Source organism: Chroicocephalus ridibundus, chromosome 4 (assembly GCF_963924245.1).
Source record: "Chroicocephalus ridibundus chromosome 4, bChrRid1.1, whole genome shotgun sequence".
Taxonomy (NCBI): domain Eukaryota; kingdom Metazoa; phylum Chordata; class Aves; order Charadriiformes; family Laridae; genus Chroicocephalus; species Chroicocephalus ridibundus.
The window spans coordinates 31,482,534-31,503,174 of NC_086287.1; the positions used below are offsets into that span (position 1 = coordinate 31,482,534).

Consider the following 20,641-nt stretch of genomic DNA (forward strand, 5'->3'; position numbering starts at 1 on the left):
ATTTCCCTTAAATGTTTGTCCTTTTGTTTTGTTTTTAATAATTGCAGATAAGAGACAATCTTGGTATTTCAACAGATAACCTAACTTCACCATCTCCACCAGTTTTAATTCCACCACTGAGAATTTTAACACCATGGCTGTTCAAGGTAAAGCAGTGAAACAGAAATAAAAGTTTATCTAGTTGTAGAAGAGTCTTTAATGTAATTTTTTGATTTGTTAATAATAAGTGTTGTTCTAAAACTGTAGGCAACAATGCTGACTGATAAATACAAACAAGGAAAGCTACATGCTTATAAACTCATTTGTAAGACAATGAAGCGAAGACAAGATGTTTCTCCAAACAGGGATTTTTTAACACATTTCTACAACATAATGCACTGTGGACTTCTTCATGTTGATCAAGTAAGTTTAATTATGAAATTCAGGTTAATAACTAAAAATAAAAATTGTTTTATAAAAAATACTGAATGGATTTTCAGCCGAGTAATTTAACTTTGTCTTTGAATATGGTTACGTGACTGATACTTTTTCTAAAATTTGATAAATGGCCCTTGTGCTCTTGTTTGTAATCAAAAATGCCTTTTTTTTTTGTAGTCCATTTCAAGCAAATACGAGGGCAGAAAAGGTATTTTTTTACTGATTGTATGTTACAGATTGAAGCATGCAAGAAACAGAAGGAAGCAGATCTCTCTAAGGTCTGCTGTTCTTACTCGCTCCCTGGTGCAACAGTTTAGCTAGTGGGAAAGTAAATTGTGCTCACTACATCGGAGTAGTTCTTTTCTACAGCAAGTACAGGAATCGGCAGAGACATACTGTGTATATGTAATCAGTGGGAGTAGATCTTTTTCATAGAATATTTTCAGACTGAAATCTTGGTATTTTAACAGATAACCTGTTGAGGTTATCTGAAGAATGAAAAGATACTATGGCTTTTAAAAAGCTTGCATCAGAAGTGTGAAAAAGTTGGTTTTGTGAACTTTTTTAAAGAAGGAATTAGAGGCATAAGGAGATCAAAAGTTCAAACAACCCTGTTTTCGCTAACTGGGCAAAATAGAACTAGTCCAAAATTATTCCACAGTTGGCTACGGATAGGACAGATCTCCAGTTTCTGTCCTCTAACAACCAGTTTACACTGCTTTTCTTGCTGGATTTCAAATCCTCCTATAACATTTAGTTGGATATCACTACTATTGGAGAATTATTCAAAGGAGGAGAAGTGTTATTTCTTTGCCTTTCTGTGAACTTGGGATGTTTTTCAATAATTAAAATATTTTATACTTTTTCCAATACTTTTGAAGAAATTGCATCATGTACATTTATTTTAAGAACTGTCTCACTAAGTCTACAAGAACTTCATATGCTGTGTTGAATAACTGTGTACCAGAAATGTTATAAAACATTTTCTTTTAATTCTTTGTTTATCTTTTGGTTCCATATGGATATATGTAAGAGGCTAATACCTTTTTTAAAGCTGTAGTCAGGTGATACTTGTTGGAGACGATTTAAGCATGTTGTTAAGAAGGTATAATAGCTGATTATCTCACTATATCTCTTCTGTACATATTTAAATGAATGGATAATCATTTATAGAACTCTTAAAAGCTAAATGTAAATGACTACAAGATGTGACCTGCTACCAACCTCATACAATAGTGTCCAAGGTTAGATTGATCTATAAAGTATGCCACAGTTTACTTATATTAATATGGGTATACTTAAGGAATTTATCTTTTTATGCTACTCTTCGCTCAGTAATGAGTGTCTTAATTGCCACAATTAATTTACTTTCTCACTTTTTTACTGTCTACCTTTGGTAAATACCTGCCTTTTTTTTTTTCATTCATTGTTCATTGTGTTGCTACTCTTTTTCCTTTCTCCCTTTTCCTCCTGCAAGGATATTGTCAATACAATCATCAAGCACTGCTCTCCTCAGTTCTTTTCGCTTGGTTTGCCTGGTGCCACCATGCTTATTATGGATTTCATTGTAGCAGCAGGAAGGGTGGCTGCTTCTTCATTCCTCAATGTAAGTATTCATCAGTTCGTTCTCATTCATGTGTGAGTGGAAAGGGTTTGAGAGAAAACTGAGCAGTGTTTTTCCTTGACTAGGGTATTAACTTGTCCCCAGAAGTCAATGTAATGGTTAGCAAATACAGATAATGTCAGTGGTTTATTCTAGAACACCACACATGCAAGTCCTCTCCAAAAGACATCATAGAATCTGTTGGGTTGGAAGGGACCTTTAAAGGTCATCTAGTCCAACCCCCCCTGCAATGAGCAGGGACATCTTCAGTTAGATCAGGTTGCTTAGAGCCTCATCAAGCCTGGCCTTGTGTGAAGAATGAAAAAATTACTGTTGAAGCAGCGTTTTCTTTTACTTTGGAGTTCTTGGAATTGTAACTGCCATTTATCTGCACTTTAAAATGTTTTAAAATAAATGTCCATTCTGACTGTACCTTCATGTTAAAAGTATATTTATTCCTCCCTATCTCTGCTGTGCCATGACTCTGGTCAGGTTTGAGAATTCAAATCTGTTAGTGTTTGCTGTATTCGGATGTATTCCTGGCGTTGTTATCCAGGCAACTTCAGCCTTATATAGTAATACTGACACGATACCTATGTGCTGTTGGCCTTGCATTGCTGTACTTTCTCAAAGCTCCTCACTACTCCCCTCCAATTGTCTGTGAGTTTTGACTGTTTCTCACATCATTCCCCCTTTAACCAACTGTGAAATCTGAAACTTCTGTCAGCTCCTAACGCTCTTACCTGTCATGTCCAGCGATGCCTCACATCATGTCCAGTAGTTTTCCACATCCTGTTCAATTAGGTGAACCTGAGACCCGAGCCTAATTAGCAGCAAAGTCATTTGTCTGTAGTCCTAACAATTCCTCTGCTTCCTTTTGACCATCTTGGAAAATAGGAACATGGGGTGTGCATGAATAGCCGTCCATGGGGCTGCGGTCTCGGTTTGCTCAGGTCTGTACAGAGTTTGCAGAAGGAGAAAGGAAATAGCTGTGTAGATTTTCAGCCATTGTTCTCTTTTAAGGCCACTAGAAATGTCAGCCTCCTGATTGCAGTGAGAGTATATATTTCTCCCCACCTTTTTTTTTCTTTTTTTTTTTTCCTTTTAGGCGCCAAGAGTTGAAGCACAAGTTCTTTTAGGATCACTAGTCTGTTTTCCCAATTTGTATCATGAACTACCAGCTCTTCACCCAAACATTCCTGACATTGCTGTGTCTCAGTTTACGGATGTTAAGGTGGGAATTTTAAGAATATTTGGATGGTATTCAGCTACCAACTATACGTTTAATATGATATTGTTCCAGGAAATACTAACTAAAATTTTAAGAGTCTAAAATTTTTCAGAATTCATTTCAAATAGATTATAAGGCTCAAGATCCCATAAAATCTTGTCAAACTTTATAATGCTAAGCATACTTTATAATTGCTGTTAACTTAATAATAAAGTGGTTTTGTATGTTTATAAAAGAAAATGATGTGTTATCTCACCTTTTTAAGCCTACTCTCATTATGGCTACTTGCAGTCTCACAGACTTAATCAACTGAGAAGGAGAAGGTAGAGAGGTTCAAGGTACATTATGTAATTTATTTAGAATTCACAACTGGTGAGATCTACCCATGTTCCTGGGAGCTTTAGAAAACCTCTGTACATCAGTGTGTTCTTTTAGACAAAAAGCAAAGATTAATGGAGACCTTACCCTCTCTATCATAACACGGAGTTGGGTAGCGTGCCATTATACTGAAACCAGGCAGAGCTCAGTTCATGTGTTTTGGTTCTTGTATGTGTGTCAGGTATGATTACTATGTCTAAAAAAGGCTCCCAATAAGTTTCCAAACTCTTTCAGTTTAGAGCGAGATGATGTTTTGGAAGCTGCTTTATACCTTGCTCCCTTTGGGGGACTGATTTTCAATTCCATCTTTCTCATTTTTCTTGCGTAATGGTTATTTACTTGAGCTTTGTTTAGAGCAACTTACAGCTTTACAGACATTTCACTGCAGTTGAGTCAAAATTCTTGACATCATTTTTAAGGCACTGTAGTCACTTGTTCTGCAACTACCTCCAAACACTTTTAAAATTAATATAATTTTGTCTAAACCTCAAAGTAAAAGTTATTTTCTATAATACCCTTCAGGGCTATTCACAGAAGCTAGCTTTAGGGAGGCTTTTTTTTTTTTAACCTCTGATATTTCATGGAAATGTATTGTCAAGAATTGGATAAGCAGTTAATCGGCAGAAATGAGGACAGTAACCTGTGGGATATTCTTGGGGTAGCACAATAATGAGCATCTGGGGCAGACTAGAAGCTTGGAGTAGTGGTAAGGAAACAATCTGTCTGACTACAAACCTAGAGACTCAGCTAAGCAACGTGCCTGTGTGTGCTATAGTAAATTTCTAATTTTCTGACGCTTCGTATCATGGAGTTATTGTTAAATCAGTTAATATTTTCCTCTTTGTTTTAGGAACTCATAATTAAAACTGTGTTAAGTTCAGCAAGAGAGGAGCCATCTGGACCTGCACGGTAGGTCATACAAAAAGAGCTTCGGAATGAACAGATTCTTTTCTTTATTATACTGTTTTGAGTTGGATGTATTGAAGAGCTTAAAGTAAATGTTTGTATGTATTTTGTTCATGGTTTTCTTTACCACTATTAGAACTGTGGTGTACCATGTGAATGTGAAATTGATTATAAACAGAGGTAATAACAGAACAGACGTTCTTATTGGACCAAATGCTGGTCTAGCCCAGTATCCTTTCTCTGATAGTGGCTGATAGAAATGTGTGTTAATATGGGTAAAAATAAGCTCTATGGTCTCCCAGCCTAACCTGGTGTTCAACTCGGGGATTTTCTGTACTAGAGAGGCATTTTTGAGGTTGATTAAGGACAAGGTAACTTATGAGGGTTGTATGGTTATTTTTTATTAGACTATATGATTTAATTTGAAAAATAGAAATAATTCAAGGTACATGAGCCTTCCTTTATGGTATGCAAAAGAAGCAGAAGATATTGAGCTAAACATTTAACTGGGAATGACTGCTCTGCTGCTTAAACCTAAGCATCTTCATCAAACAGAGATCTTCAAAGAAGATAGTTACCAGTTTTCTTTTCTGTTTCTTAATTTGCTTAGGATTTTGTTGCTCCTTACCCATCCACATGAGCCTTCAGTTATAGAGTCCTGTGTATGGGATTGGAAAGGGTTCCTTGTAACGCCTACCAAGGAAGAGCATGCTTGTGTGCCCTATCTCTTTGGGTGGAGTGTCTATATATGCTCAACTAATAAATTGTTACTTTAACAAATGCAAGATACTAGAACGAAATGCCTGAAAAATGTCAGTTCATTGAACCTTAAAATGTTTTGCTGGAAAACAAAGAGCGGTTTTCATCAGCCCGCTTACCTGCTCTTCTCTTAAGCTGGCAATCTCTCTCAGTACAGGGGAAGGAAGAAATGTCCTGAGATAATTTTCATTTCAATTTTCATGTTCTTTTGCAAAACTGAGTTCTAAAAAGCATAACAGTCTCCACTTTGCTTTTGAAAAAAGTGATTTAAATCCATTTGGTTCAGACCATTATTACTGATCCTGTGGCACTGAAGCACACAGCATTAATGTCTTCAGTTCTGGCAGCGTGGCTGGGAAGAGGAAGGGAACATCCTGCATGTCCCCATATCCCGTCTGGCTGCGAGGGTGTGTGTAGGAGCAGAGGCACGTGTGCATGCCCAGCCTTTCAGAGTTGAGTTATGCTATCCCCAAAATGCAAAGTTGGACCACTGTGTGAAATAACATTAAATGAAGATTAAAAAGGAATAAATTGGATTGCCTGTGCCCCTCTCCTCCTCCTGGGACAGCGGTGGGTCTGTCTTCATTGTGGGGATAATGATGTTCCCGCAGCTCCTGAAGCTTGATTGCCACATTCCTCAGTGGCAGTTTATCCAGTGTCTCTTTTGGGAATAACCTCTCTGATGCCATCTGCTTCACAGCAGTAAAGAATTCACCTGGGTTACTATCAGAGGTCATATTTGCAAATCTGCATTATGATTTTGCCATGTCAGCTTGGCCACTGGTAGAGGCTTAATTGTCTTTGCAGTTTCCTAGGAAAGAACTTAAATTTCTTGGAACGTAGGTACATAGCATTGTATATCTCCAGCAAGTCTGAGTGCTGTTATTGTTACCCAGGCTATAAATCTCTGTTCCTTATCTCTTCCACAGAGGGTCGATGTTTTGCGTTTCATTACAAGCTTGACCCAACAGAGCTTCAGGGAAGTCAGTTATCTGAAATATGTTCTACTCTCAGATCTCCATCTGTAAAGATTAATAACTGTATTAATCAAATTCCTCTTCTGCCACTGATGGTCCAAAAAAGAAGTGATAGGTTGATGAACACGGTGTTCATCTCTTCTCCTCCTTGTGCTGTTAAGGCTGTGATTCTTTAATAACAACGTTGTAGCCACATAACTACACAGTTTTTCAGAGACCACTCTGCGTAGTGACAGCGAAAGTGGTGCTCTCGGTAGAAACCTGACAGACTCCTGGATATTTTGCACATCAGTATGTCATCAGATGTGGAATGGGCCTCAGTAGTGTGAAGGAAACCTTAAATAGTAAAGCGGACTTAGAGCTGTATTCCATTCTATCTACTAAAGGTTTATTTTCTGAGTTGGCTTACACAAACTGTCTACACTTATTGTTAAATCTATTCTATGTTCTTGTTTTCTGTTGTTCAAAAAGGATTGAAATATAAACTGTGGAAACAGCAGAAGTGTAGATCGGGAAGGAACCAAGAGTGCTTCTGTCAGCTCTCCCTCTGCCGAGGCTGGAGTGTGTTTAAAACGTTCCTGGCAATAGCTTGCCTAATTGGTTCTGAAAATTTTCTCAAAGACAGTTACGAAAATCTTAGACAGACTGTTACAATATTTATCTAATTTTTACAGTCAGGTTGTTTTAATGGCCAATATATAGAAGAAATCTTTTGTACTGGAAATTAAACTCTTTAGTGACTTAACTGCACATCAGAAGTTTTCTTATAATTTCCTTCCTTAATTGTGATTTGGACTCTTCAACTTTTCCTCCATATGTAATATTCCCCAAAGTTTATTATTTTTGTTACTTTTTCCTTAGACTCCCTCAAGCTTGTCTTTATTCTTAAATTGTGTTAATCAAAATGTAATGGAGGCAGTCTTGCAATAGAGATTTCAGTGACAGTGTACTAAACAGGGTGGTTTGACATCTTATTTACCCCATCATGTAGAATTAATTCCAAGCTGTATTTTTGCTACCTGTTAGCAGTTTCATGATTCTGCGTAGCCTTAAAAATCCTTTTTCTACAGCACAGGCTTCATAGCCACTTCTGTTTCTGTTTCTATTCCAGCATATGATTTTTCCTTCCCAGATGTAGTTTGTAGTTCCCGTGACCAATTTTCATCTTGTTGATTTTTGGACTGCTCTCCAGTTTTATCCAGAGGATTTCGAATTCTGAAGTTGTTTCCAAAATATTTCCAGCCTGTGTTCTTGAAGATAATTGCTAATGATTCAGAGATTACTTAAGCTAGCTCCTTAACGTTTCTGAACAAATTTCATCCATCTCTGTTGATTTGAACACATCTATCTAAATACTCTTTACCTTTTACACTTCTTTTCCATTTCCTGATTTTGGATTAAGAAACAACAACAAAAGTTGAAGTGTTTAATCACAATATGTGTACTGTCTCTTGCTTCCATTTACCTCTCTTCTGTTCATCTTTGTTTATTGTCAATCTAAAAAAATGTAAATATCTATGAATGAATGAATAACATTCCCCTCTCTTGTCTCTGTGTCCCAGAAGCTCTAAACAAATATGAGCAAGCTCTCCTGTTGGGGAGGAGGAACCTCCCACCACAATTTTTACTTTGTCTTAAGAAATTATGTATTAAATTCTCATACATTGATTTCGGGTAGTGTTTTTAATCCAGAAAGCATATAAAACTGCAGGTGGTGTTGATGTCTTTTGGATTTTTCAGTTTCTCAGAAGGGTGTTTCCTCTGTCCTTTTTGTGCATTCACCAGGGTCTTTGGGATTTTTTTTCTCATTTTTAAATAAGTTACAGCATTATAGAGGTTTTTGTGTAGTTCTTCTCGAAATATTAAAAACATTTATTAGATTTTAACAAGACATATCATGAATCATAAAAATTGCACGTTCTTGTAGCACATTCTCAACAACTTGCTCTCCAACATTGTTTTGCAGATGTGTTGCTCTTTGCAGTCTTGGTATCTGGATCTGTGAGGAGCTGGTTCATGAATCACATCATCCTCAGATCAAGGAAGCATTGAATGTGATTTGTGTTTCCCTAAAGGTGAGAAACTAACACTTTTACAACATATATTGCCTTTACATGTAAAGATACTTCGTCTTTTCAAAGTCATGATCACATTTTAGCATCCTTACCTCACAGTTTCATTTTCAATCCTTACAAAAGACTGAATTCAGTTTAACTCATGAATCTCTGAACTCTGTCAAAAAGAGATCTTTACCCTTATTTAAATTTGGAGGAAGTGGTGTGCTGGGAAATAAGATAGTGGATTGCTATCTTAATATATCATTAGCCACTTCACTCTAACCTCCACCCTTCGGAGCATAGCAGTTTATCCATCATCCCAGCTTTCATGAATAATCCGTGCAGTTCAGGTTTCAGCAAAACCACTACTGGCTTTGTCTGACTTTGCTCAGCTATACCCCTTCCCACATCCTGGACCCATGCTTCCAACAAGGTTTTCTGTATCTGTTTGTAAGTAGATTTAGGAGCCTGTGTGGATTGACCTTGGGTAAGGGACAAAATCCTACCCAGCCGCTCACTCGCTCCCCCTTCACAACAGGACAGGGGGAGAAAACAGGATGAAAAATCTTGTGGGTCAAGATGAAGACAGGGGAGATTGCTTACCAGCTGCCATCATGGGCAAAACAGATTTGACTTGGGGAAATTAATTTAATTTATTGCCAGTTAAAATCATTTGGTCAGTGAGAAACAAAGACAAAATTTAAAACACCACCTTTCCCCGCCCTCCCGCTTTCCCAGGCTCAAATTTCAGTCCTTTGTTCCCAACTCCTCTGCCTCCTCCTGCCCACTCCCAAGTAGTGCAGAGGGGATGGGGAATGGGTATTTACAGTCAGTCCATAATGGTTCCTCTCTTCTGCTCCTTCCTCTCTGTTCCAATGTGAGCTGTCTGTGGACTGCAGTTCCCCCAGGAAATATCCAGCACTGCAGTGTGGGGTACTCCACGGCTGCACTGTGGATATCTCCTCTGGTATGGTCTTTTCCATAGGCTGCAGGGCACCTATGCCTCAGCACCTGGAGCACCTCCTCTCCCACTTCCTTCTCTGACCTTCACGTTTGCCTGCTGTTTCTTGTTCTTTTTTTTGTTTTGTTTTGTTCTCTGCTCTACCTGTGTGGTGTGCTTGCCCTTCCTTAAATATGTTTTCACAAAGGCGTTGCACACTTGGTGGATGGGCTCAGCTGCGTCCTTTGGTGGGTCTGTTGCAGAGCTGGCTGGAACCTGCTGTGTCTGGCATGGGGCAGCCCCTAGCCTCTTCTCACAGAGACCCCCCCGTAGCCTCTCCATTACCAAAACCTTGCTGTGTACACCTAGTAGGGATCCATACAAAGACTCCGGAGTACAGACGTGTCGGCGTCTTTCCTTCTCCAGCACTTGTGTCTCCTGTCTAGGCTAGCCATGGGTGCTGAGGGAAGTCACTTTCCCCACTAATTGGCATCCTAGGTTCCCCAACTCTGATTAATAGTGCTCATAAAGCATCCATGGTACATTCTTCTGACACATTGCAAAAGGGAAAGGCCAGGGTAGAGAGGAAACTGGAAGGGATCCCGGTTTTGTGAGCCATCTGCCATCACATGCAAAAATGTGTCCCAAGCCAAGTTGCTGCCTTGTACTCTTTGGCTGCCAGACTGAGCAGAGCATCCAGTGTAAGAGGGGGAGAGGGAAGAAAGCAGGAAGGTGACAAATGCACAGGCCAATCAGAAGTTTCTTAAAGCTTCTCGTGCTTCTTGCTCACTTGCCCTCTTCTTACCCCCACCAACCAAATCCGATTATCCCCGTATCCTCACTACCTTAAGAGCCGTGCATTATGTGGTGTCGCTTCTCAGATGTTTAAAGAGGGGTATAGAGAACTTATGCTGCATTCATGGAAGCACTGGAGGATGTTTGATTTCCTGTGGCAAAGTGCTTTTCTATGCTCATTCCAGGACATGTCATTCAGGCCAGTACCTGTTAGAACAATAACTGAATCCAAAGACAGGTCAAGAGTTGTCATCAAAGTTTATGTGAATAAACTACCCATTGAAAGGGAATAATGAGAACTCTAATTTTGGTGAAAAGTAAAGAGCACCTGTTTGTATGGCTGTCGTTGATCTGTTGTGATTGTATCTGTCAAACATAGCTGGTATGCTAGGGATTCTCACCTGGAAATGCAGCTTGCTCAGAAACAGCTAGTTCATTGTGGTGCAGCGCCTATAAAGGGCTTCTGACTAGAAGAGATTTTCTGACATTTGTCTGCCTTTCCTTTTGACAGTTGTCACTTCTCTGAAACTAGTCTCACTGGATTTCAGTTCTGGTCATGAGATTTTTGTATTGGTGGTAGTACATCAACAGTATATTTCTTTCATCATCTCTGTTAAAAAAGCTGCACTTTTTTGGCTTTTTTTTTTTTCCTTGATGGGTGTTTTTGTTTTCCTACTCTTTGTAAATCTTTTTTATATTTGTTCATATTTTATGGAATAATTAGAATATTATTAAAAACATTTTATTGTCTGACATTTTGAAAAATTGTATATTTGTGAACAATATCTTCAACTTTTTAAATATTTCCCAATTTATTTACAGAACCTTCCTACATGCTTTTTCTTTACATCAAAACTCTGAATAGTCTAGTCTTTCTGTATATACCCATTGATAAAAATTGGGGTGTACCCCTGTTATACATGGCTTGTGTCAGATGTTGGGGGCTATTCTTTTCAGCAATGGGAATCTGAAAAGTATCTTAGCAAATCAGCTGTTCACATCCTGTGAAGCAGGATTTGAGACTACATCTAAAATGGGTAGCTGCAGGGCTTTTAGTATTAGACTCTAAATTGCAATTTCCTGTTTTGCAAAATCACATTCATCCTTTGCAGCTTTGCTAATACTCTCTTCCAGGGTTTTCCCCTTGCTTTTTAATATCCCTTAACTAGTGCACTTTATCAAGTTCCTGTGCGAGTTTGGTATTAGGCAAATGATGCTGGTTTTATCTTCTGCAATTTATCAAAGTTTGAACTATTTTTAATCCTGACATTCACTGTGATTTCTCTTATTTTTCTTTGACGTATTTATTAAACCAGTTATTTGTATCTCATTTGTATTACACATAAATTACTCCCTGAATGAGAAGGCGAAGATCTTTGTATTTCTCCCTGCTTTGCTTTGTGTTGGCAAAAGCATCCAGAGCATGTTGGATTTTCTCCTGTTCTGAGCAGTGGTATGCATTCACAATAGAGTTTAATCATGGAATTAAAAGTTCCTAAATAGATCATGGGAGAAACAAATTAGCTCTAATTTGTTACCTAAGCAATCTCCTGGCTTCCAAGCAGTCAGAGATTTGAACTCGCAGAATGGATTATTTTCTTATTTTCATGAGAAATGAATGGATAGGGAGCTATAGTCCTAGTCCAACTTACTGATAAGTACAATTGCCCGAGTAACGTTGAATAGAAATGTTAGCAACAATTATATGGCTATTTCTGAAATACAGAAGCGTATTCAGAACCGCAGCCCAGCAGCTCACTCGGAATATAGCCAGCACGTCTCCCAGCAGTGTGTCGACGCTGCTGTATCTTATCTGTGTTAACTTCTGCCGAAGTCTGAGCCCAGAGGTTCCTAACCAGCCATCCAGACCTCTGCATCTCATGATTATATTATGCTTCTCTCAGAAATGCTGCAGACACATCACGGAATTGTCTTGTGCAGGCTTAGTTGAATGACTCCTAACCATAGGTTATTTTCAAGTATGGACAAGGTTAAACTACTTATGTAACATCCAGAAAGCAGTGGACCCATGCGAAGATGAAAAGTATGGTAAGACTGTTCTTCCGAGGAAAAACCCTGACAGTTAGGTACCACGCAGAGTGCCAATTCGTTGAAAGTTTTTTTGGGTTTTTTTTTCCATCAAGTAACTTTTAAAAAACTACGTCCCCGGTTACACTATTAAATATAAAATACCAAAGTAGTGAATTCTTACGCTTTATAACATACAGCATTTTTCAGAGATAGAGAATGGCGGGTGAAATGTTTGTAGCATTGCACAGCTGCCTCCGTGCCACATCCAAAGGCTATTGGAAAAGAAGTCAGAACAAAGCAGCGGACTTGAAAGGGGTGAATTGTTTTGCTATCCAGCATAAACTCAGTGTTGCTGCTTGAGTTCAGGAAAATGCCCTTCCAGGGCGCACAGCTCTATAAGTGTCTCTTCTAAAGTGTCTGTGCATTCTTTTGAAATGTGATACATTGGCCATGCTGGGATAGATTTCTGAAGCAGATGAAGTGTTTGATCTGTTTGGGCCAATCCCCATATTCTTGATCAAAACTTCCTACCTGGTGCTCTTCCCATGAATAAGAAAATGTGAATGCACAAGATTTGAATTTTATTCATATTCATTACTTTACACCCTTCGGCCTTTCTGTGGAATTTATGTTAATGTTGACTTTTGTTCCCTTTCTTAAATTAAAAACAAAAATTTAAAAATTCTCTTCAACCAGGAAACAGAAAGAGGTTAACTAATTTGCATAAGCCAGCACTAGAAATCATTCACTTATCTTCATTTTAGACCCCGATGATCCTCTTTTTATAAAAAAATTAAAAAATAAAAAGAAGAAAATGCTCTCTGTTTTTATGTAGTCAATGGCTGATTATTCAAAGACTCTGAAAAGTCTCCACACCTTTCTCTCAGGTAATTTTTTCTCAAATTCAGTGATCTGGATACTCCTTATTAAGCTACTCTGGTTTGTCAACCACTTTTGTCCTCTCCAGTGACTTTGGGGTTTTCCTGCAAGCTTGTAAGGATGTTTCCAGCAATCTGGATTTGATCTCAAGTTCTGTAATCAAATTGTGATGCTTTCAGTTTTATTTAATTTTTTTTGGTTGTCACTTGAGCTTGAACATTAGAACCTGTGCCCTGCTTACTGTGCTCATACAGTGTGCTCTCACAGCATGGAGAGAGGCTGTCTCGTGAGGGATAAAAACAATGATGTTCTTGTCATAACCTCTGGGAATACTTGCAGGTGTAAGATGTCTGCCATGTTTTAGTTAAAAGGCGACAATAACGCGAAACTGAGAAGCAGGGAAAGTCAGAACAAGAATTAACTATTCTGTGTACTCTGGTTTCCATCTCTGACAGAAGACTTACAAGAGCTATTCATAGTCTTTCTTTATGCTTACATCGATACCACAAGTAAAAAAAAAAATTTTAATTAAAGCTTTGTACTCCATACTTCTGCCTGTGCCTGTACCTTTTCAAGACCGTAAATGTGAAAAATGATAGCTCTGCTTTGATAAGAAGCTGGCTCAGGACAGAGTTTTCTTCCAGTATGTTTTCCACCTTTCCATTTTTGCCATTCAAAAATTTTATTCTGAAGTCTTTAATTTTCTGCTCACACTTCATTGCCTGGGAGTTTCAGCTTTCTTAAATGGTTTGTTGTTGGTTGTTGGGGTTTTTTTAAGGGCTTGTGAGATATACCCTTCCCTGAAAGGTTAATAGAACTGGACTGATAAAGAAAAGAGTCTAATAAGCCAAGAAATAAAATCTGAGTATTTTGCAACATAATTGTCCTTTTCTGAGCTCAGAGGTAGACACTTAGCCACCTTGCAGCACACACCTGTGACAGCTTCACTGATAAGTAAAGTGGGATTAAAACATGTAAACTACTTTTTTGTTTTAATAATGCAGGAATTCTGATGTGACTCATCTTCATTGGAGATTTTCATAATTGAAGCATGAATTGCCTAATTGTTTTCTGAGTGATTTGAGGTTCATCATTATATAGTTTGGAATATTTGGGTTTGGTAACGATAGAGTATTCGCTTAAATAAGTGTATCTGAAATCCTTCCCTTGGGGCTGGTGCATGTAATTTTTTCTTTTGTGCAGTTTGTGCTGTCTTCTGAAGTCTGTAGTTCTGCGCTAATAACTATTTTGCTCAGATTTGTAGAATTTTCATGTCCTAGGTGAATAAAATTCAGTTGTGAGATTTACTTTGTGCTTGTTGTTTGGTGCCCAGCTTAGTGTTTTAAGGCAAGCGCAGTGAAGGAAGAAGCCTCAATTACACATCCTGTGCATTCACAATTTAGGGAAGCATCCCTGTCTCTTCTTTTCTTTGTTTTCCCCCTTTGGAGTGCAGGGCAGCGTGTGCATCCTCTCCCAAGGCTGGGGACATATTGTACAAATGCATTCACTTTTGCCTTGACCAACGGCAGTAACTTAAGCATTTTGGTAACTGTTGAGGGCAGGCTCCAGTGCAGCAACATTCTCCTGCCTTTAAAAGATAACAGAGAAAAGAGGAATTAAGCACAGAACCCGAGGTGCATTCATTTCCATTCAGGCAAGTGCTGTACACAGCAGTCACTAAAAAACAGAACCATTACTCTCACTATGTCTTGCATTTTGGGTATGCTGCTGTTCACCTGCCTTGGATCTCAACAAACAACTCCGATTTCAGAATCGGATCCTTGGTTTCTTGTAGTGATGCGTTAACAATAATCATTAAGGTAACAAGAAATAAATTTGTTCTTCCTGGCTTTCTGGTACTGTACTAACCAGTCTGAAGTTAGTTAGGAGACTCTTTTCCCCTTTCCATCATTGCATGCAGCTCCCTGATTGTCTGTCACAAACCTTTGATGTTAGTTGCTAACATTTGGTTATGACTATGAAATAATTCCTTTTGTAAAATTTAGTTACATGAGGAACTACATGTATAAAACCGTCACTGAAATTCCTGACCACCTTACCACCTAATGTACTCTTATGTGAAATCATGTAGTCATCGTTACTGTGCTCTCTTCTCTTTTCTAGTTTCCAAATAAAACAGTAGCCCAAGTTGCCTGCAGTATGCTGAACATGCTGATACATTATGTACATAGACTTCAAGTGTATCAAGCCGATTCACCTTTAAGAATTATTCAAGTAAGTAATTTTAAAAAAATTAAAATTTTTAATTCTTTTAAATGCAACAGTAAAATGTATTTCCCTGAAATTTAAAATACCAGAATATTGACAAGTATGTTTCACAGAATGTTGAATTAGTATAAGCATAATCTTACTTGAACATTAACAGTAGGGGTTCACATCACATTTACTTGCTGACTCCAGTATTAACATGTAAAATGGCTATATCATGCTTATTTTTTCTCAGATACAACTATGTCACTATTTACATGAGAATGTTGCCAGTAAAGTCCAGATTTTTTAAAATATTAAATATTTTCAAATACTTTTATTTAAATTTAGTGAGAAAGTGGTTACTTAAATACGGATCTGCAACTGTATTTTGTAAATCTGTATGCAAAAGACTTTGCATTAATGTATTTCAGTATAAAGCAAAAATAATTATTTTGAGTACACTTATTGAATGACAAGGAAGTAGACTATGGGCTCTGTGACTCTGAACCACAGAGAAAAGAGAGAGGTCTCCCAGGTAACCGGGAAGAGAATTGTGTGGAAGCTTCTCAAGAGCTGTAACAGGCATTTCTCTGCTCCTCGGCAGTCATATTGTTGATTAAGTAGAGGCAGGGTGTTCACAAATTCTAGTAGTTGTAAGAAATAACAGAGCTCAAGTAGCACCATACACAAACCCACATCGGGTTCCTTTCTGCACCCTACAAGTCTGTTGAATCAAATTCTCTTCCTGCCTGCATAGTTGGAGTGGCTGTGTAATTTCATTGTCCCTAATGCACCTATGTCAGTCAAGCGGAACGTATTCTTTCAATGTCTTCTGCAAAATTCAATTAAAAGGTTTTTTTTTTTTTTTTAAAACAGAGAGTGGCAAAGAATACTGTAATTTGTCTCAACTTTAATAGAATTTAACCATGAATCTAGTATTGCGCCACATTTACTTGCTTAAAAATTTATTTTAAACTTAACTATTTAAATTTTATTTTTAAAGAAACTATACTATATTTTCCTCAGATTCTGATAGCAACTATTACCCATCTGCTACCCAGTACAGAAGCTTCCTCTTATGAACAGGACAAGAGGGTAAATACTTCTCATTTCTTTTTTAATGTGTCAAATTAATTGCAAAGGTGTGTGACATAGCGTTGTTGAAACATTTAAGCCATGCCTTAAAGTAGGGATTCAGCTCTTTAAGTATAATACCATGTAGTCTTCTCAGAATTCCAGCAATATTTCTTATGCAAGTGAACTTCTGAAGTTTTTGTAGGAAAATATTAATTGAGATTGATTGTTTTCAGTTATTAGAAAGTTGTCTTTTTCCTTATCCTTGGTGAACTTACAAGCAAAGAAAGTAATGTAGGCTTTTCAAACTTGTCTCACAGTGAAAATATATTCTCAATTTGTAGAAAATACCTTTCAAAATATTTATAAGGTCATGATTTTTTGGACTTTCTATTGTAAGTGCATTCTTCAGCAAGATAGCCTGTAATCTTCAGATGAATTTGATTTTGTCATCCCTCAAAACAATCGCTCTCTTTTTGTATTTCCAGTGGGCCTCAGTCCCTCAGCTAAGACAGGCTCTACCTTCAACTAATGCTCACAGTAGTACTTTGTGCCTCCTGAAAATTATCTCTCTTCTAAATTATTTGGCTTTGCTCTTGAACTGTGGGACACAGTGGTCATTTAAACTCAAGCACTTCAGTGCGGTTTGTCGCTGGCAGCTCTGTCGTTCCGGGCCACCCGTTCCCACAGGAGGTGGCATTCATCTCCTGCTCGTTTTGGCCTCCAGAGCTCCGTTTCGCCTCTCCTCTCTGCTTGTGAGAAGTCAGGGGCTGTTGTAGACTACAGTGGTACGCCAAGCCAGCCACCTTTCCACTTGAGGACGCTTCCCATAACTGAAAAAGTTTCCCCATGAACTAATGCTGATTATTGTACATCAAATATCATACAGGAAATTGGCTTACCTGGTCTGACAAACTCAGTCCTAATGGGTTTCTTAAAAACTGGTTTAATATAAAAATACTCAGAGCCCTTCATCATTAGGTTTGTTATATGGTGCCTCTGAGAGACAAACTTGTAATGTGTTATGTGAAATGAGTATGATGTTTACATGTCATTTATTAGGAAATTAGTTAAGTGGATTTTCTTTGAAAGACTTTTATTTAACTTGGAAAATATTTTAGAGAATCTTGCAGCTATTTATCTGAATTGTGTCCTCTTCCACAGATAAGTTTTAAAAATTAAAAATAATTATTTGAAGCCAGTAAGTTATTAATAGTTCGGTGTGTATGTGTCTTAATCTAATTCTGTTCTACAGTCTTTAAAAACATCCCCTAGAGGGAGTTGGTTCTTTTGCTGATTGAATAGCCTGCAATACAGAAAGCAGTTGGATTTCGTTCAGCTGGTACCTGATGCTGTGTGGCATTATTGACATTTTGTGAAGGAAATTCTGTGTTATTTATAAAGCACTAAATGCAGCTGAAGCAGTTCAGTTTTGTGTAATCCTTGATTCACTTTACAGTGAGGTTTATGGGCAGAATGTGCATCAGCCTTAATTTGTACCTGTGTAATCTGTCATTTTAAAAACAGTACCCTACAAATGAATTTTGAAAAATTATGGGTATCCTCTTAAGCAGAGTATCTGCTCACAGACTTACCATGATGAGAAACTCTTGTGTGGATGGTCTTTGATAAATATCTCAGTAGCCAAACTTTTTACTGATGCCGTAGGATTTGAAGATACAGTGGCTTTTAAACAAGTGTGACCTGCCGTTACTGCAGAAGGTTGACTCTACTGAATTGAGAAAAGGAAGTAAAACAGAGAAGTAAAATACAGTGATAAATGTGAAGTAGCGGGTGCTGGTTTAATTGATTTGTAATTGAAAGTGTTTCTTCCAGTTGGTGGTTTCTTTACTTCTGTGCTTATTGGATTGGATAATGGCCTTGCCATTAAAGACCTTGCTGCAGCCTCTTCACACTACAGGAGCAGAAAATGATAAGACTGAAAGATCTGTTCTTAATTGTATATATAAGGTACATGTTTCTTTACTCGCTAAATGTGAGTTTCTGTGTATGGAGGTAGTGTCAGTTTGCATGGACGTGGAGACAGAACTTTTCTGTAAGCTGACCTCCGTTCTACTGCTGAAATGTGGAGTGCTGTCTTAGTTCTTGTATGTTTTTACTTTAACTGCTTGACCTTTGGTATGTCTGGAATTGTTAATTTTGTGTTATATTTTGTGCTGCTTAACCAAGTTACTTCTCGTATGTCATACCGCTAGCAGACACTTGTGTTGTAAAAGACCAGCTATACATTTAAGACAGATGAGGAAGTAGCTTTTTTTATACCAAGCAATTTTATTTAGCAATAAGCAAAGTTAAAAAGCACTAAGTTATAATTGCCGTCTGTAGGGATACGGAACAAAGACAGGTATTTTTTTTTCTTGCAAGGGAAGGGGATTAAAACCTCCAGCAGCTTAGACCTAGCATATGTAATTAAAGAAGATAGGAGATCTAAAAATAAAGGTAGATTAGCGATTTGTTGTAAGTTTTGTTTCTTGTTTCTTTATTGTTAAATTCCACTTCAGTGTAGACACTGTTTTAACAATTTTCTCGGCAGACCAGGGTTTATTTCTGTAACCATTAAGCATCTAAAATTTTCCAACATTTTGTTCTGCTTACCTGATTCTAACAAATCAATTAAAAATTGAAATAAAAATAAACTTCATTTCTTATAAAACTATCAAGTAGAATTTCAGTAATTAATATCATGAAATTCTGGTTTTGTTCTAGGTTCTGCACGGATGTGTCTATGGGTCTCAGTGTTTTAGCAACCCTAAATATTTTCCTCTAAGCCTTTCTGATTTGGCATGTGTGGATTACGATCCTTTTATGCATTTAGAAAGCTTGAAGGAACCAGAACCACTGCATTCTCCAGACTCGGAGCGGTCCTCTAAACTTCAGCCAGTCACTGAAGGTCTGTCAAATTGCCTAAATACGTTTTCTTTCAAAAAGATTTTATCTTCGTTTCCAGTATTGAAGTGTTTGTCTAAAGCATAAGTTTTAAATTATACCTAGACACTGGGTAAGAACCATTAGTACGGAATGAGCTAACATAATTTTGAGCAATTACTGTTCGATTAACTGAAATAAGTATCTTCTGAACAACATGAAGATCGATTTGATATGGAATCTCCTGTGCTCTGTGTATCAGCAAAAAGTGTTAAGTACTGCAACATGGATAAATGTTGCTTTTCATTTTACTTTTAGTAAATTAATTTATTTTTTTCTTAATTTTGCTTCTTTTTCTAAGAATATATATGATTTTTTTCCTATCTGAGTGTGCAATATTGAAAGCTTGGTGTGCATTTTTTCAGCCTATCATAATTTGTCATTGATCTGTTTACGCTGTTTAAAACCGCAGAGTTATCTAAAAAGACAGAAATTTTCTCTCATCTGCTTAGAACCTTAAGAAACTGGGAATTAGCATTTTCTTCAGGAATCAAAAATAAAAACGAAGAATCAAGAAACTGAGCGTCAGAGGAGTAGTGTATATTATGCAGTGTATCTAGTAAATATCAAATGGCTACATTGGGAAGAAAATTGAAAAAGATGAGATTAATACTGATACCAGAAACTCTATGTAGTGCTATTCTCCCTCCATATTAAGTTGTTCCATTTAGGCTTCCTTAAAGGTATTAAGAATCAGATAAATGCAGAAGCTCTTTGTAGCAGCTGTGTGCTAACAGCAGGTGATTTTGTGGTCTGTAGTGACTACGTGCTGTTTTTTATGTAGAGAAAATGGCTAATCATTGTGCCCTTGTCTAAGGCATGCTTCATCATCCTCAAGTACTTTTTTGGCCAAAGAATTCTAAACATAGAGCTGTCCCCTAATAAGCTCAGTATTGGATTGAACAAGTCTGATTTGAGAACTATTGGCAGGAGGAGCTGTAATTATTAAATTTACTGAAGAATGAAGCAAGGTACTATAGTTGGCTTTTTGTCAAATGGCTGTGGTCTTATTAGTAAAAAGTAATCATCTGCTGGGTCAGAATGAAAGAGGCTTCGAAGGATTCATTCTGTCCTAATTACAGTCTCACCTATACATATTATGTAAAGCTAATATTTAAAGCATTTGCCAAAATTAACTTCCACTGCATGTTCTATTACAGTGTAGTGAATTGTAGTAGCTTTTTATGCCTGGCATCTTTTGTATTCGGTAATAATCTGTAATTATGGGTTAGCAGCAAATGCTGTGTGGCTTGTTTAATCTGACAATCTGAAAAGACAACCCTGAATAGATTTCTCTTTAAATGAATGTAGTTGCACAAAGCCTTAGCATTGATATCTTCATTTTGCATTTCTGTATGTAATCTGTTCTTTTATGATTTCTTGTTGAATTTCTAAATAAAAGTAATTTCAGATGTTCCTTTTATGTCTCCAGCTAAA

General features: G+C 37.4%; 1 protein-coding gene across 14 annotated transcripts in view; it reads left to right on the top strand.

Moving 5' to 3' along the window:
• The window catches only part of RALGAPA1 (Ral GTPase activating protein catalytic subunit alpha 1), a 135,727-nt gene that overhangs the window by 61,101 nt on the left and 53,985 nt on the right, over window positions 1-20,641 (top strand). For all 14 annotated transcript variants that reach the window (XR_010070997.1, XM_063334399.1, XM_063334401.1 and 11 more), the window contains 10 exons: window positions 48-146; window positions 247-402; window positions 1,895-2,023; window positions 3,129-3,254; window positions 4,480-4,538; window positions 8,238-8,346; window positions 15,098-15,208; window positions 16,211-16,279; window positions 18,095-18,229; window positions 18,986-19,169. Coding sequence is in view for 13 of the 14 variants with exons in the window: in XM_063334399.1 (XP_063190469.1) it covers window positions 48-146; window positions 247-402; window positions 1,895-2,023; window positions 3,129-3,254; window positions 4,480-4,538; window positions 8,238-8,346; window positions 15,098-15,208; window positions 16,211-16,279; window positions 18,095-18,229; window positions 18,986-19,169 (1,177 nt within the window). In the remaining variant the exon portion in view is untranslated. The remainder of the gene's footprint in view (window positions 1-47; window positions 147-246; window positions 403-1,894; window positions 2,024-3,128; window positions 3,255-4,479; window positions 4,539-8,237; window positions 8,347-15,097; window positions 15,209-16,210; window positions 16,280-18,094; window positions 18,230-18,985; window positions 19,170-20,641) is intronic.